Source organism: Heterocephalus glaber, unplaced genomic scaffold (assembly GCF_053883595.1).
Source record: "Heterocephalus glaber isolate CG9 unplaced genomic scaffold, H.glaber_assembly_v1.0 deba00001504, whole genome shotgun sequence".
Taxonomy (NCBI): Eukaryota; Metazoa; Chordata; class Mammalia; order Rodentia; family Bathyergidae; genus Heterocephalus; species Heterocephalus glaber.
In genome coordinates this window covers 27,187,717-27,205,593 of record NW_028258324.1, presented here as the reverse complement: position 1 = coordinate 27,205,593, position 17,877 = coordinate 27,187,717, and the positions used below count along the sequence as shown (strand labels likewise).

The following is a 17,877-nucleotide window of genomic DNA, read 5'->3' as shown; positions in this document are numbered from 1 at the left end:
TTGTAGAAGTTTCAGTTCATAGTTGACTGGCTCCAAAGCAGGGTTGCATGGCAGAGGAGCATGGCAGAGGAGAAAAAAAATTCACAATGGGCAGAAAAAGCAGCAAGTGACCACAGCAGCCTTCCTTCTATTCCTTATATTCTATCCAGGCTACAAGTCCTTAGGGCAGTTAGCATTCATACCCAGGGTGGGTCTTCCCACCATGCACACTCAGAACTGTGCCAAACCAATCAGTAGACTGATTTAGTAACCACACACACTTGATCCCATTGTCACACACTCTAGATTCAGCCACCTCTGAAAAGGCCTCCCTTATGACTGCATGAAGCTTTGAGGGACATGTGGACACAGTTGTCACATCATCTTTCCCAGGACTGAAAAATGGAGGTTCCAGTTCTAAGTGGATGTTTGATTAAAAAGTCATTTTGGGAGGAAAAAAGGCATTTTGTTAGCATCGTAAAACTTTCAGTAGTGTTAAGCTGCTTCATTTGAGTGCTGAAAACAAAGTTTATGAACAAGGTCAAAAATTCATCAAGTACCTTCACATGCCTGAGGCAGAAAGGGAGTTAGCATTTAGAGCTGTGGTTCCCAGCCACTTTTTGAGGTCTCTTTTCTTTGAGCAGAGGCTGGTAATTAAAAGCCCCAAATTGCTGAAAGTAAGTGAGCAGAGTTTCTTAGCCATCTCAATGAAACCAGATGGAACTGCTCCCTCCTCTAATTGCACCTGGACAACAAGGTCATAAAGAGGCTGCCCCCAGCTCCAGGGAGAGAAAGGAAATGAATTGTTTCACCTTGTATGTTCTAATTTTTTTAAAGCACGAAATTCACCTCTGTTGCCTCCCTAATAGTTCCCACTTGTTCTCCTCTACAACCATAAAACAAAGTGGTAGATCTGGGATCTTGTGTAATCTTGCCTCAAGTGTTTTAGATAAGGAATCTTCTTTGAATTAGTTTAGGGGACTGGGAAATAAAAATTCTTTCCTCTTTGCTTGGGCAGCAAAGATGGAAATGCCTCCTTAGATTTGTTAAGGAAAAATTTCCTTAGAAGTAATAACCTACCACTCTGCAGGTTGTTCTTTGAAGTGGGAGAACCTGGTGTTCTCTGAAAGGTTACCATTCCAAACAGCCTTCTTATGACCCTCTAATGGTGATTAGAAAGAGTGGGTGGAGAGGAGGGAAGGTGGTTTGCAAAAGAAATGCCAATTGGTAAGATCTGCTCCTTTGAAATTCCTGGAATTTTCTTCTTCAGAGAACTAAGTGAAATCCGGCTTTCAGATATTCTTAAAACTAGATTTCAGAAACTTTTCTGGGTTGTGTGGAAGTCAGTTAATGATCTGTAACATCTATGGCACACTGTGTCTGTTCTGGGTAGATCCCCGGCCAGGAAAGGCGTAAGTCATGCTCTGTGGAGAGAGGAACTCACTGTGTCATCCTTCTTGGTCAAGAAAGAGGAGTACGGGGCCTGGGATTTAGCTTAGTGGTTCTGCCACCTGCCTCGGAAGTGCAAGGTCCCAAATTTGATCCCCAGTACCAAAAAAAAAGAGGAGTACAGGTGCAAAGGGTTTTCTTAAAAGTCAGAAATGGAAGTGACACAGGCATGTGCCACAGTTCAGAATCAAAGAGGTCTCCTGATGTGCTCTTATATGACTTGAAATGAAGCATGCTTGTGGTAAAGGAGGACAAGAAAAATATTTCTTCTGGAGCATTCTTAGGTGGGTGGGAGGTGAGGCAGGAAAAAAAAGAACAAGTGGTATCATGAGAACACCATATATTTGTTCTAATGACTGGTTCTGATGGAGAAAAGGGATCCCAAAACTAAGACCAATTCCATAAATTTTCCCAGAATCAAGAATTCTTATTCAACCTAAAAAAAGTCATATAGCTTTTTCCAAATATGTTTTCCAAACACCCTCAGTTGACTGTTAACTTCTGTCCTAGGGAATGAAGGGATGGAGTAGGTGGGGAAAGAGGCCATTGAAGAGGCTGTAACTAGTTGAGAATACTTTTGAGTCCAGGAATCCAGAAATCAGACTTTCTTTGTTATCACTCTATTATTATAATTAATCCTTTTGCATTTTCAGAAGGATCAAGATAATTTGCATGAAAGGCTTTTCTTCATCAAACTCACCTTGTTAATCTACTTGCTGGAGGGAGTCCATGGTCCATGATTCCATTAAAAGTTAATGAGTTCTTAGAATGAAAATTCAAGTGTGTGTAACATATTTGCAGAATTTAGCAGAACTATGTGGGAGATTAGAATGCAATAACTAAACTGTTAATTTAAAAACAAAAATTTACATGCCAAAATCTATATAAAAGCATGCCTCTGCACAAATAAGAAAATAAACATATAATATTCTGGCAGAGCTTGTACAATCATTTGGTAAAGAATTGTTTCATTGAGGATAGAGACATTCATGGTCACATTATGTCTTTCATTGAATCCCAAGCCATTTTATTTTGCAAGTGATATTTGGAAAATTATATAAATTTACACAATTGCCAATATATACCTAAAAATAATAACAAATTTGTTTAATTGCTTGCATATGACCATCATAAATATAGTCTATGACCATAGCTTTAAAACCAAAAAAGGGATACATAGTCTACCAATCTTCCATTCACTGTGCATGCATTGCTTGAGTGGCTACTGTATACTACATACTGTGCTAGTCTTTGGATATATGATAACGAGCTCCAGAATTACAAATGGAGATAATAGAGCAGAATATTTAAAATTAAAACTGTCTCATTGAAAATCATGACCAGTTAGATATTTACTATTTTCTTTGATTGAATTTAACTGGGAATCTTTTTCATGTGACAAAATGTCACTATTTTTACATAGGTTTCCTAGTGTATAAAACAGTATGCATACATTGTGGTTTATGGGCTTTCATTAATGTCCCTGAAGCCTACAATTTAGAAATGGCTTACATTCCAGAAGTTTGTTTACAAGTTACTTGTTAAGTGGTTGGTTTCCAAAGCCAATCAGCAAAAAATCTATTTAACCTATAAAGTAGCTGAAACAAAGCACTGGTCTTATAATTAAAGCTAAACACTAGGTTAAACAATGTTGGCAAGGTTGAGGGCATTCAAAGTTCAATTTGAGATTCCAAGAACACATTTTTCCTAGAAACAGATTGGAAATGGGAAGACGAACATTTCCCTAATTCCAAGACTATCAAGGAGCTAGCACCTAAGCCAGAGCAGGTCTTGGTTTTGTGGTGTCTGAAGTCTGTATCACTTGTGGAGTCCTCTTTACAAAAAACACACTTACAAATACAAAATTAAATAAGGGATCTTGGAAGGAAACTGTATAAGCTAGGACATCTGAAATTTGTTATTAACCCAGTAAATCTGCCTCTACAACTGTGACAGGCCAGAGTTAACAAATGATGGATGGGAGATTTGACAGAGGAAATAAACAATAGTGGGGAGCAATTAAAGGACTATAAGAGATAAACACTAGGGCCCTAAGATAGCCAATGTAGGAAGATGTGGGATGTTTAACAGCTGGGCTGTTTGTTCTGGTGCCAGCCATGGTGTCATAAGACCCTTAACAATCAGAGTTAAGAGCATGTTTTCGAGGGACAGAGCATTGGGAGTAGCAGGTGGGGTTATATGGGGGATATTACTAGGGTTAGTGAAAGGATGGGTGAGATTGGTCCAAAGGCCAAAAGCAGAGGAATACACATAGAGACAGACTCTATAGCTAAAGTAGGATGGGGTATGGGGTTCGGGTTAGTTCCATATTACTGTGATGAGGAGTTAAAAAGATTAAGTCAACACCAGGCAAGGGATTTAGTCTTACCTACAGCAGAGAGAGGAAACAAGTCCCAGGTACCAGAATGGTTAGAAGGGTTGGGGTCCCATGGAGTACCAAAGGGCAGTGAAGTAAGGGCCATGCATAACTCAGAAGCTGTGAGTAAGACAGCCTGAAATTATGAGGAATGATAACACTCAAACCAGGCCAGAGCATGATTTGGGTACATCTGAACTGAGAAAACCCAATAATTTCAGATGAACAAAACAATCTGTTAGCAAACCCACATGACCTATAATCTGCAGTGGTTAGGCTTAGGATAAACTTTAGTGAGCACCCTGTGGTGGCAAGAGGTAGGCCCATGATCCTTAAATATAGGTCACTAGCTTGGTTGAGAATAATCGTCTTTCTTGAGGAACAAGTGAAAATGGAATTTTGGTTTCTCACACTAGAACAGCTCTAAACAATGCCGGTGGAGTCTGTACTTGAACACCACACAACTGCCCCCTAAGTTGTGGACATTTCCACATATAGCTTCCGTCAGGGAGGATTCTGAACATGTGCCTTCTCCAGTAGTTCACCTGTGTGTAGCTCTAGGCCAGTAACCTGCAGAGTCTGACCAGCAGGACTTTCATACTTAATGCTCTAAGTGTTCTGGTTCTGAAAAGCTCCAAAACTGACATACTGAAATTCTTTTAAAATAATTTTAAAATTAATTTTAAAATCCATATATAGCATTGGGCAATGATTAAAAAATAGCAGTTATGAAATATAGGGGTGAAGTCCAAGAAACTAACTAAAAGCGAGTGTGTTAGGAGTACTGCGATCTGAATCTAAGTTTGTATATTATATGAAAGAGTCCAGAGGGGTTTTGTTGGGAGGGAGGGTGCACAGTCAAGGGTATTCAAATCAAGAAACAGCAAATGTGAAGTAGTATATCAGTTGGGCTCTCAGGCCAGAAAAACAGAAGCCATTCAGGGTTTTTCTGGCAGAGGAAATCTGATACAGAGATTCATTACCTATGAAATGGAAGAGGGGAGAAGCCAAACATGGAATCCAGGGAGGAATTCAGAGATTGGCAACAATGAGAAACTGTTCCCTACTTAGATTGGAAGGACAGTAAAAGGAAGTGGCATTATTAGAAGTCAGAAACAGGGTCTTGCAGAGAGAGCTAGAACCATAATGAAGACTTCCCAGTGTTGGAGCTGAGACCACAGTGGGCACACATCTGGTGCTAGCAATCACTCAGGGAACAGAGAGAAAGCCCCATGCCTTCATTGACTCCACTTAGCTGGGAACTAGAGGTCAGATCAACGAAGCAAATGTAGTTCTCTGGAACTAAGCATAGTACTGAATTCTTATGGGAGAAGTGGATTGCACATGACAAAAATTTAAATTTTCTATAAAGCAAATGTCACCAAAACATCATAGAATTGGTAGCTCCTTGTATGATCAACCCTATATAATTTTTATAAAATAGCACCACTGAAATTCCTGGTTTAATTTTTTAATAAAAATAATACGAAATTCCATAACAAAATAATAAGAATAACAATAGTTAATATACTGTGTATCATAGTCTTAAGATAAGTTACTCAGAGTGCAAGATGTAGACAAAAAAGTCTGTCTTACAAAGAAGAAACACATAATAGCACAAAACTTTCTTTTCAGTGGAGTAGGTAATTTGGGGATTTGAACTTCTCCCTACTTTCTATTTACCTATCTTCTATTATGCTCTTTGTTTGTATATTTTGAGTTTCTCATATAAGATAAACCATGCATTATTTAAGCTCATGTGTCAACTTTAATTTTTAATATAAAAATTATTTGCAAATAGTTAATAGAGACATATGGAACAAAATTTAAGCATTTAAGAATTATAAAAAGATATATAGTAAAAAGTCTCAGCTACCCTGCCCCTCCTCACTTAAATATCTCATATCATATTTATACCCATACATATATTTCTATATTTTAATCACTATCTATCCCTCTTTTCTCTATAGGGAAGGTATGTTTTTCCCCACAACAAATGGGAGTATACTATACATTCTCCTTTACTAACCTAAAGTTTAGAACCAATAGGGCCTACCAATTTAATACCAAAAATATTTCTCCTCTGTGGAAACAAAATGGGTGTGTCCATTGGGTCAGACATAGGCCTGGATGTTGAAGGGCTATAAATCATAAGGCTTGCAGACATCCAGTGTTCAACCAGTCATGCAAAGAATTCTCCAAGGCAATAATTCAGCAGAAACTTTGTCAGGTTCATCAGAATGATTCAAGGGTTTGGAATGACTCATTGGGGCTTGGGTTAAATAATCTCGGCTTAATCATGTAACTTGGAGCAAAGGTAAGTTGAAGATTTAAATTCGGGGGCTTGGTATTTCATCTGGACACTGACAGTAATTCTCACCCCAGCCACATTGCCTAGGTCAGGAAAGTTGCCCCAGATGCACTATCTTGTATGCTAAGATAATGTCCACATGGGTTACAGAGGAGCTATATATGTGTGCGCTTATGTATATAAGCACACATGTGCAAATACATGCATATATTCACACACTTATTCATACAAACACACAGAGAAGAAATAGATTTGAAAATTTCTCAAATCTTTGGAGCAGACATCTTTATAAGCTTAGAAAGTGAAGAAATCACAGATGTAAAAACAAACTGATTGTAAAAACATGAGTATGTTCTGCATACAAAAATACAACATACTGAAAGAGTACTTTTAACAAGAACAGATGAACTTTTAACAAATACTTTTAACATATGTTCTGTACACTAAAACAGAAAAATACAACACATTGGAAGAATACTTTTAACAAGAACACACAAATACTTTTAACAAGTATGACAGATAAAGAGATGGCATCATAATCACTGAGCACATTCACAGAAGGCTACATAGTTGGGAGAGAGTAAGAGCCGCAGCTGTGACATTAGACTTCTGGTGGGATGAGCATCACTGGGCCTTAGTTTCTTTATTTGTAAAGCAGTGACAATAGCAATACTCACTGGAATTTTGTGAGGCTTAAAGAGATATGAATGTAAAGTACTTAGTACAATGTCTGGTACCTGATAAACAGTAGGAGTTACATATTAATGTTATTATTTTTAAAAGTTACTGAGATCAAATAAATTTAATGAGATTAAAGTGAGATTCAGTAAGATTAAAGGACCGAATAGTCAATTGTAATTAATAAATTAGCATGAGGAACATGTCCACACTTATAATTTACACAAGAAATATATTGTTCGACTTTTGCCAAAATAGTCAAAAAAATTAAAGAAGGTGAAGTAAAACCCATACACCTTTTGTGACAATAAGATCAGAATTATCTTTCTAAAAACTGGCAGTGTGTATCAAGAGCCATAAAATGTTTAAATCCTTGTTTAATTTGATAATTTTTATTTAAAAATTTTCTTAAAGATATAAGATATAAATCTAACTTTTCGGCATTATTTATTGAGAACTGTCAAAAGTTCAAAACAGACAATATATTTATATTTACAGTTCCTATAAAATAGTTGATTATATTCTGGTATAGTAATCAACATGAATATCAAATCATGCTTATTTGCAACATGATGGTAATTCATATACTTATGAGTATGTAGTTTACATTAACTCATAAACCATGCAGTGACAGTCTTATTATAAAATTTTAGAATTTTGTATGTTTTTCTTATATATAGAGTGATATTAAGAGGCTAGAAGACATACACAAAAATGAATATTTTGGGGGGAAGTGAATCAATTATGAATTATTATTTTAAAATATTTTGTCCTTTAAAATTACTTTTAACTTAAAAAAAGTAATGCATGCTTATTGTATTTTTTTCCCCCAGTACCGGGTATCAAACTCAGGACCTTGTATGTGCCAGGCAATTACAGCAGCACTGAGGTACATCCCAGGCCCTTGTATTTTTATAAAATATCATTTTAATTCTTGTCCTTAAAACTATAAAGACTATACATGATTTGAAAATGAGACTGTTCCAAATAATGGCAAAAGAATCATCCGTTCGTTCTTTTCCTTTTGTCTGGTCACTCAAAAAGATAATGTTATCGCTATGATTGTTGTTGCTTGTCGCCTCACATTATTCTTATCCATGTATTCACCGTAGTCTATTTTCCCTTCCACGAAAACTCGACACCCCTTTTTCACATATTGATACACTACATCTCTAAGGCCTGGCTGAAACACTGATATTCGGTGCCATGTCGTCTTTTGACTGACATCGCCTATTTGGTATGCTTCACTGTCCCCTGATCGCCACATCTCATTTGTTGCTAGAGAAAATATGGTGACTGGATTTTTTTCCTTCCACCTGTCTCATGACAGGGTCCTGACCCACTCGCCAAGCAACTGTACCTGATTTAGAGATCTTTCAAGAACAAAACTGCTGGCTACTTCAGACTCATGTCTTACAAACTGACGAATCACCTGTAATAAAGGTCTTCGAAAAAACATGGCTCCTATCTTCTTTTTTTACAGTCTAATCTTTTGGGCTCTTCCTGACGCGCTAGCCAGCACTGGTTGTATTTTTAAAAAGTAAAATACTGCACAACCATATAGAACAGAAAGCAAAAGTCTTTCACTAGTCCCCTCCCTCAATTTTCCACCCTTTCATCTTTCCACCTTTCAGATCTATTCTCTTCCTCACAAATGGCTTCCAGATATGTCTTCCTAGATAGCATTCTGTGGATTTGCGCTCGCGCGTGCGCGCGAGCGCGCGCACACACACACACACACACACACACACACACACGAACCACATGCATTTTCTTCTTATATTAATGGGATTTCTACTTTTCTGAAATTTGGTGTTTGGGTTTTTCTTGCCAGTTCAAATAGAATTTTCTCACATTTTTAATGAATAGCTACATTGTATTCCACAATGTGGCAGAACAGTATTTTTACCAAGCCACTATTAGTAATGTTTTGTGTAGTTTCCAATTTTTCTGCTATTTGAGACATTATTTCAGTTCTTGTATTTTTCAAGAGTATTATTATGTGACTATTTCTTTAGAATAGATTTCTAGAATGAAATTTCTAGGCCAAACATTTGCAAATTCAAATTTATGATAGTTACCTCCAAACCATACTGTTAATAGACTTTATCAATTTGTATCTCCATGAAAGTTCTCTTACAGAAAGCAGTCAAAAACAGAAATCTCAGCCAAGTGTGGTGGTGTATACCTGTGATTAGGAGCTGAAGCAGTAGGATGGCAAGTTCAAGAACACATGGGTAACTTAGAGAGACCCTGTCACAAAACAAAAAACAAAACAAAATATAAACAAATACAAAAAAGTTAGAAGTCTCATGAAGCTAACAGAATCTGTAAGAAAATGTGTCTACACTCAATTTTCAGCACAAGGATAGGTCATTTAATTCAGTTTTACCCTTTTAGTAACCCCAAACTTATTCTACTGTCTCCTTCTCCTTTTTAATGTTGAGAATATTTTTGATTATGATCCAGCCAGATTACCCATTTCTGGATGTAGTACCACTATGTGGCACAATAAGTATCAGTAACTTTGTAAATTAAGTTACATTTTACATCCTGTTTCTAGGGATACCAGGCATGGTTGCTCAGTTTATGTCTACTAAGGTGCTACTGGGCACCCACATTATGATTCATTCACCAAGCCCAGTGTCCTAAATGTAGGCAGAAGGCAGGGTGTGCTTGTGGAAAATAGTTCCTTTTCAAATTCATACAAACTCAAATTTATGCATGCCTTATGGGTTCTCAGCTGGTCATTCATAATTAAAAATTATGATCATTCATAATTAAAAATTCCTTAACTGATTCTGCAGCCTTCAGTAGGGCTTGTCATATTAAAATAATGATAACATTTTTATATTCACAATTAGTCCTAGGATTTAAAGTACAAGTATAGTTCAAGCGTAGTTGGACATTTGGCTTAATGAAAAAAGTTTTAGTGAATCAAAGAGCCCAGTGAGAATATAAGCCATTAGCTAAGGACAAAAAGACAGACATTCTAATAATTTGCTTATCTTTTATAAAATTTGGAAAAATCATAAAAATTAACTCATGTATATTCTGCAAAATATGGAAATGAAGCAGACATAAGATATGTCTAGATATAATTATATAACTATTGAATATGGTTTCACTATTAATATTTTTTGTCAGGTCCTAATTGAGATATTTTCAAGCAGATAATATTATCACTGCACAATAGATGTTAAATAAGATATCTCATCTCATTGGTAATGAGGCACAAGTAATAACAGTTTCAATGGTGAGTCATCTAAGTTACTGATCATCTTCTAATTTAAGAAGATAGCTCCAGCACTCTTCATATTGTTTAAGCAGGAATACACATAGTGTCTTTAAGGGCAGTTAGTAATGAAGAATTACTATAAGAAATATTGAGCATAGAGTTGAGGGACTGATGTACAAAGAGTGGATCTGACAAAACTCTTGGCAAGACTTAATTTCACAAATTCAAATGACATCAAGACAGGTTTAGGTTAGATGTGAAGGAGAGAAAGAAGGAAAAAAATTTGATTCATGAGACAAAAGTGTTGTTACCTGGAGTTTCCAGTGTAATGAAATCATCATTTTGGGGATATCTTTATGAATAAGACACATGAATTATGAAAACAGGCATTTTTGTCTGCGTGATGGCAAGGAAGTAAGCTTTGCAAGAGAATGATAAACTAGCTTTGTATTAGGGATTCTAAAATCCCACTAAATAATTCCTGACCCTGAGAGTTGGCAAGTATATTTTCATGGGCTCTAATAAAGGTAGTGATCAGTATTTGGTGAGGGGATGCTGGGGATCAAACTCAAGGCCTCATGGATACTACGTCCATGCGCTATTGATATAGAAGATGGGTATGGCAAAGCTGGCTGGGGAAATGGGCGGGATCTGTCAATTACAAGATCTCAGGGCAATGCCAAGAGCCTGCATGTAGAACTTCTTGAGCTCCAAGGAGATATGGACGGCATAAGAGAAGACTGGACACCATGGAAATCTTACTATCATGAATTCCCACGGCAGCCCATGTGTGTTTCTCAAACACAGGGTGTACTTTTATTTTTGCTTTTACTTTCTTTTTTGCTTGTTCTGTCTCAGTTCTTCAGAGCTGGTTTCTCTCATACCCATTCACACCTCATTTTTCAAATAAACTTTTTGGCACCATTTTTGTCTTGTCTCATCCAGTTCTTTGTTGGAGGCAAGAAGGACCTAGAATACTTTTGATCGGTGAGCCATTTCTAAAGGAACTACTACTTGATAACTCTACCACTGAATTACACCCACAGCCCCAAGGTAGCGATCAGTTTGGGTTTTCTTTTTGGTACCGGGGATTGAACTTGGATCCTTGCGCTTGTGAGGCAGGTGGTAGAACCACTGAGCTAAATCCCTGGCCCAGTTATCAGTTTTTAACAAAGAGAATTATTTTTTCTTTGCTCTCTATGTCTTTGGATCTGCTAAGAGGGAAAATGAGGAGGCTGAGAATAGGTCATAGAGCTCAGGCTCCTATGGTAGCTTTACTCCAGAATCTGTAAGGATTCCTGTCTCTGCTCACAAGGAGTTTGGTTATTTGGTTCTACTATTATGAAGACATGAAGTTAAAGTAACATTGAATCCAGTCTGTGCCCAGCCATTAAATCCATGAAGGACTCACAATAACAGAAACATGTGCCTAAAGGGGAGGAGGAGATACCAGTTAGCAAGGACTACTTACCAAAGACTATTTCCCTAAACTGGCATGGCTTTGGGTCAAGCCATTCTGAGTTACTGTGTAACAGGGACAGGGCTGTTAAAGTAGTGCCACAAGGTAGCTCTTAAGATTTAAGCTTCAGAATCACATGTTTTTATTTTCAAACTACAAACTGGGTCAGTTTACAAACAACATTTGACTGAACTCAATTATCTCTTCAATTCTTTTATTTTTTTTAAGCAAGAAGACTGTGATAGAAAGAAGTCTCTCCCCTTTTCACCTCGTCTTCTAAAAAATGGAGGGATAATAACAGCAACATGTGCATGAGATGATTCCCTGGTTAACTGAATATAGTTTTTATCTATGAGATACAGACTCTTGGGTCAAATACCAGATTGCAATAAGACACCCATAATTTACCATTATACAAGACAAGGACCTTAGTCTTAATACAAATAGTTAACATTCATGGAGTACTTATGGTGAACCCTGCACTGGCCTAAATCCTCCCACACATTGCATGATGTAATCTGGACAACATCTCTTTTGAAACTGATAAAGACTCATATTTATTACTCTATCTTTGTTATATAGTTGAGGAACTTGAGTAATAAAGATGTTAAGAAACTTGCCCATAGTAAGCAGTATCTTTTGACTACTATAAATAATTACTATACCACGTTACCAAATCTAAGGAAATATACTCAAGAGCAGGCTGAGTCTATTTTCTTAGTGTAGCTTCCTTTGGGTATTTTTATCTATGAACATAAGCAATTTGAATTATATGCCTCCTGTACATATGGTATATATATTAAACTGTATAGTTAATAACATCATAACATAAACAATTGAACTCAGCAGCCCGCTTAGCATGCTGCAGTTTCTGAATCTCTGGGCAGGACTCCCAAAGCAGAACTCATGCTCCTGGGGAAGAACTCTTCTCCTTCAATCTCAGAGTTTAGTGGAAACTCTGTTGAGTATGTAATCCATGACACATAATGAGGAAGGAAGCCAGTACTGTGTTTATCTATGGGGCTCAGCCCCCAGAGATAAGAGACAGTATGAGTAGAGTTTTTTTTTTTTCTTTCCTTAGGGTTGGCAGAGGTTCAATCGATCTGCCATCAGCTCCTCCCATAGCCCAAGGCTTAAAGGAACTCCTGAGGCTTAAAAAAAAGCTAGGTCACCCAACAGGTAAAGCATGACAGGTGAGAGACTACACACTGCTGCTATGTCCTGTGTACACAGCCTGATTCCAGCAGTCCCTTGTGCTGGGAATGTGAATTTTCCTCTCTCAGCTTAATATTTCTGGATGGGACACAAAAGTGTTAATGTAGTATAATGCCAGCTCCATGTGGAGAAGCCTAATTCAGAATGGTCCTTCTCCCTCCTCTAGGCTAGGATGCCTGTAGGTCAGCATTTAGACCTGACAGCTAGATCTCACCCAGCTGAGCAAGGGAGTACCTTGCAACTAGCTAGTGATCTGGAAAATGTTCATGAAACCTTGTTAAGTGAAAACAGCAGCTTATAAAACAGTAATACACTTGAAATATGCAAAGAAAAAGACTAAAGGATAAAGACCACAGAATTAACATTGGTTACCTCTAGATGGTAGAAATATAGGGGATTTCTCTTTCATTTTATGTTTCTTTTAAACTTAGTAAGTGGTTACTATGATCGAGGCATAAATTCTCAATAAGTATGTTTTAATACTTTAAAACACTTGATATATGAACATCTGTTTCTTTGTAATGAGAAGTAAGCTATTTTTCAGACTACTTCATAACTTTTAAGAAAAAAATTTTACCTCTTTGGAAGAAGATTCAATGCACAAGATCTTAAGCTTAAATACAAATCAACTATGACATGATCAAATGATTTTGCCACATGGTTCTTTTAGCACTCCATATCTGATTCAGTTTTCAATAAATTGCCTTGATGATGAGAGAAATGCAAATTCAGACTTTCTCAGTTGGGATAAAATTATTTACATACTTTTTGGTTTAGCTTTATAGTTCAAGTTGGAACTGATAAATCAGAATGGTAAACAATGTTGATGAAATGTTCTTGTCCACAGAAATCAGATTTTTCTTTCAGCAGATGTCCCTACAGCCGCCAGCATCTCCGACAGGTTTGGAAAGCTCCCCTCACCTCAACATCACCTCCTAGCCTACTTCCATATGCCCTGCGGCCTCCTCTCATTTGTCAGTGTATTGGCTGCAGTAGAGTCGACTATGAGCTGTGTAAGGAAAGGGAATGAAACCATGTAGCCTGGTGCCATGCTTAATGCTCAAAGAACAGAATAAAACAGACCTCACCATTTCCAGAGTTAACTAGAATTTGAGCATCTATCAGAGAGGGCTTTATATAATCCATGAGGCAGAGGAGAGCCTCGCTAGAGCAGGGGTGTGATCTGCTCTATGCTGAGATCCCTTACTCCGCTCCTGTGGCGATAGAAACAAGGATTCCCCCACATCCCAGACAGTACAAAGGATGAGTTAGGCCAGGGCTGGTGTGTCCAGAGAGTGGCTTGTACACCTATTGAATCCATTCAATTCAGTCTCTATTATGTGCCAGGCTCTGAGTCAGCATGGGAAGTACAAGTGGCTCCCAAATACTTAAGGGGCAAGGTAGCCCTAGGCTTTCGTAAGGGTAGACAGGCATCACTTGATGATAGGAATACATTCTGGGAACTGTATCATTAGACAGTTGCATCATTCTGTGAACATCATAGAGTGTCCTACATAAACCTGCATGGCATAGGTCAATGAACAGGATGTGGCCTTTTGATGTAATCAAGAGATATGTGTGGTGCACACAAAATGTATGAAGCTGCTGCTGATGTCATGTGGTATACTGTTCTATAGTAAACTTTTTTTAATAAATTGAAGGAGTATACTCTAAAAAACAAAAACTGTAGTAAATAAACTAGTGATATAGTCATTTATTATTATAATCAAATATTATATGCTATATATAATTATATGTGCTATAATTTTATGTGGCTGACACTGCAGTAGGTTTATTTACACCAGCGATACTACAAACACATGAGAAATGCATTCTACTCTGACTTCATGAGGTCGCAGGGTCATAGGGGTTTTTGAACTCCATTATAACCTTGTAACTCCACCACTGTATATGGAGTTTTCTACGACAGAAATGTCATTATGCAATGCATGCCTGTACACAAGTTGCATAATGTTGGAGGGAATAAGCTTCCTATAGCTTTTCTTTGACTCAGTCCTCAAGAACCTATAGAAACTCTTTGAAGATCAATTTGTTCTTTCTGCAGGCTCTGGAGTAGATCCATTTCTGAGTTCCCTTTGGGGAGTTTTTTAACCTAGGAACAGGCATTTCCTCCATTCCATGTAAAAACAATAATGGAGCTGACCCTGTGACAAGCTAGGTTATTTCACAGGAAGATCCCAGTTCTTACAGATGTAGGGCTCTGCTTTTCTGGGCTGTCTTGATAGAGGCAAACTTTCCACCCTGCCATAATCAGAAGAGAAAAAAAAAACTCTCAAAACTCTGAGTATTCTTAAACCATCATCAGAAAGTTACCCAAACACTTATTTTAAAGAAGGAAATTGTTATTTTAAAGCACTGGCTACATAATATTCAAAAGTAATCTCTGAACTGGAGTCTAGGGTAAGTAAATTTTGCCCCAAATCCACAGATCACTTCTTAGAACTACTCTTCTTTTCTTTTAATTCCCATATCCCAAACTATTCCCCTCTTACTCTCCTCTTGATAACTATAGACCCTCCTTTCAAAAATCCCTAAATCACATCTCTTCTTAAAACTTTCTCTCCAAACCATTACCCATGAGCTTTTCTTTGTAGTGACCTCATTCTCTAAACCTCCTTTTCAAAACTTCTCTTTAAACAGGTCTCTTTCCTCAAATCCACTTCCCTGAGGTAAGGTCTACTTCTTCAAACCAAATGACAAACGTGTCCTATCATTCCCTAATGGGGAAAGAATGGCTTCATGTAGAGAGAGGAGGGTTCTGTGATCTGTAGAGGGTGTGGACAAACTTGGGGAGAATAGAAATCTGAGAACTATGATTTCAGTGCCCCCTGGATAAGCTTTCCTGGCTATGCGCAGCTGCCTTCACTTGGCTGAATGCTGATTTTCTCATCTGGCATACACTAACCCTCTGGTTCATAGGAGGTACTCAGTAATAAGACTTGTTGACTTGATTAAGTGGTCAGATGAAGGACTGATGCAAGGTGACCTCTAAGCTCTTTTTAGCTTTGTGTAAAACTTTTAACATTTATGAAGTCAAGATGAAGAGGATTGGTAGAATTTTGCACATTTAAAATATCTGAGAAGTTACTTCCATTTTGCTCCTCACTTTCCTTATGCAGACAAAATTTTTTTTCTTATAAAGGAGGGAAAAAATGGAAGTTTACTTGTAAGAGATACAAGCAGTTATTCCTTGCTTTAGACTCCAGACTCTTTGATTGTATATCTGTCAGTTGGCTGCAAATGGAAACAATTTTTGTTTCACTGGAATAACAGTGAAGTCAATGAAATCCAGGGATGTGAACTGGGAGTACATGGTATCCAACTGGGAATGTTCTAAAGTGCTCAGAAGGCAGTAATAAAAGTAAAATGCCATGTTAATAAATATTTGTTGATTGATTAAAGAATATGAACTACTGAATATACTTCTGACAAAAATACTTCCAATCTTATATAACAGGAACTAAATGTAAACATGCATACTGGTTTCAATTAACAAGTAACCCCTTGGACAGGGGATTTAGCTCAGTGGTTCTGCTGTCTGCCTCGCAAGCACAAGGTCCCGAGTTTGATCCCCAGTACCAAAAAACAAAAAATAAGTAATCCCTTTCAAAAAGTTCTCAAAAAAGTTTTAACACAAAATGGGTCACAGACCAATACATAAAAAAACAGAAACAAAAAACAACTGTACAACTTTTAGAAGAAAACATAAGAGAAAATCTTCATGACCTTGGTCTAGGCAACAAGTTTTTAGATAAAAACATCAAAAACATGATCACAAAAATATGATATATTGGTCTCTAAGAACATTTAAAACTTTGTTAAAGACACTTTAAAGAGAATGAAAAGATCAGTTATACCCTTGGACAATTTTTCAGAAATCACATATCCATGAAGAATTTGCACTCAGAATATATAAATTACTTCCTAAATATAATGAAAAGAAAACAACCAATCAAGTAAAGTGGAGCAAACGTTTTGAACCAAAAAAATACATGTAGGGAGGAGGGAAAGGGGATGAAAATAGGAATTAAGATGTGTTATGTACATATACCAACTTCCCACAAAGAATGTAAACATTATATACTATACACATACTAATAAACAAAAAAAAAATGAATGCAACCCCTCCAAAAGATACATGGATAACAAAATAGTACATGAAAAAATGTTCATGACCACATCAGTCACTAGGGAATGCAAAGTCAAGCCACAATGAAATATTACTATACACTTATTAGATAGCTTCAAATAAAATGATATTTCCAAGTGCTGGCAAGGATACAGAGCAACTGGACTTTCATACATTGCTGGTAAGAATGCAAATGGTATAGGCAATCTGGAAAATAGTTTAACAATATCTTGAGAAACTAAAAAAGCACAAACCATATGATTTAGCCTTTTCACTTCTAGGTATTACCCTAGATAAATGAAAATTCAAGTTCACAAAAAAACCTGTATCCAAATGTATCTAAATATTGATAGTAGTATTACTGGTAATTGCCAACAATCAATCTACCAAAATGTCCTTCAGTGGATGGATAAGTAAACAAATGATGGTCCATCCATACAACAGAATACTATTCATCAACAAAAAGGAAAGACTATCAATACAACAATGTTAATGATCAAATGCATATTAATGATTCTTGATCAAATGTTTTGTGTTAAGTGAATAAAAGCCATAAAAGGTTACACATTATGGAATTTAATTTAAATGCCATTCAGAAAAGACAAAACTATAGGATGGAATTGTGACAATTTGGGCAAGAATGAAGGGTTTGACTTACAATGAGAAAGCATCAGTGAAATGGAATGAGGGAATCATCTTGTATTCTCATTGTGGCTTTGGTTATATGGCTTTATATGTCTGTTAAAACTTACAGAGTTGTACACACACACACATACATGAGTTAATTTATCATATGCAAACTGAAACTGGAAAAAGAAGTTCTGCAAATAATGGAAGTGAAAAATATTAAGTCATCAGAGAACTACCCCAGGTTAATCATGAAGCCTTACTTTTTTCCAAGAATAATTCTGCTTTTCATGTTTAATTAAAAGGAAAATGGGAACAAATGAACATTTTCCTGATACTATATCTACATAGCAGGTAGGGTGACCCTTAAAGACATTCCCAAACACAACTGCTC

At 36.8% G+C, this 17,877-nt stretch overlaps 1 protein-coding gene and 1 pseudogene across 23 annotated transcripts in view; both read right to left on the bottom strand.

The window, feature by feature from the left end:
* The window catches only part of LOC147825285 (uncharacterized), a 96,187-nt gene that overhangs the window by 50,548 nt on the left and 27,762 nt on the right, over positions 1–17,877 (bottom strand). For 11 of the 23 annotated variants that reach the window (XR_015440862.1, XR_015440863.1, XR_015440868.1 and 8 more), the window contains one exon: positions 8,983–9,047. The exons of 8 other annotated variants lie outside the window; for them this stretch is intronic. Coding sequence is in view for 6 of the 15 variants with exons in the window: in XM_087186335.1 (XP_087042461.1) it covers positions 8,983–9,047 (65 nt within the window). In the remaining 9 variants the exon portion in view is untranslated. Of the gene's footprint in view, positions 1–3,980; positions 6,809–8,875; positions 9,048–17,877 lie in introns of those variants that run through there. 4 more of the 23 variants (XR_015440869.1, XR_015440872.1, XR_015440874.1 and 1 more) reach the window with 2 other exon arrangements.
* On the bottom strand, positions 6,815–8,869 carry LOC101696765 (single-stranded DNA-binding protein, mitochondrial pseudogene; annotated as a pseudogene).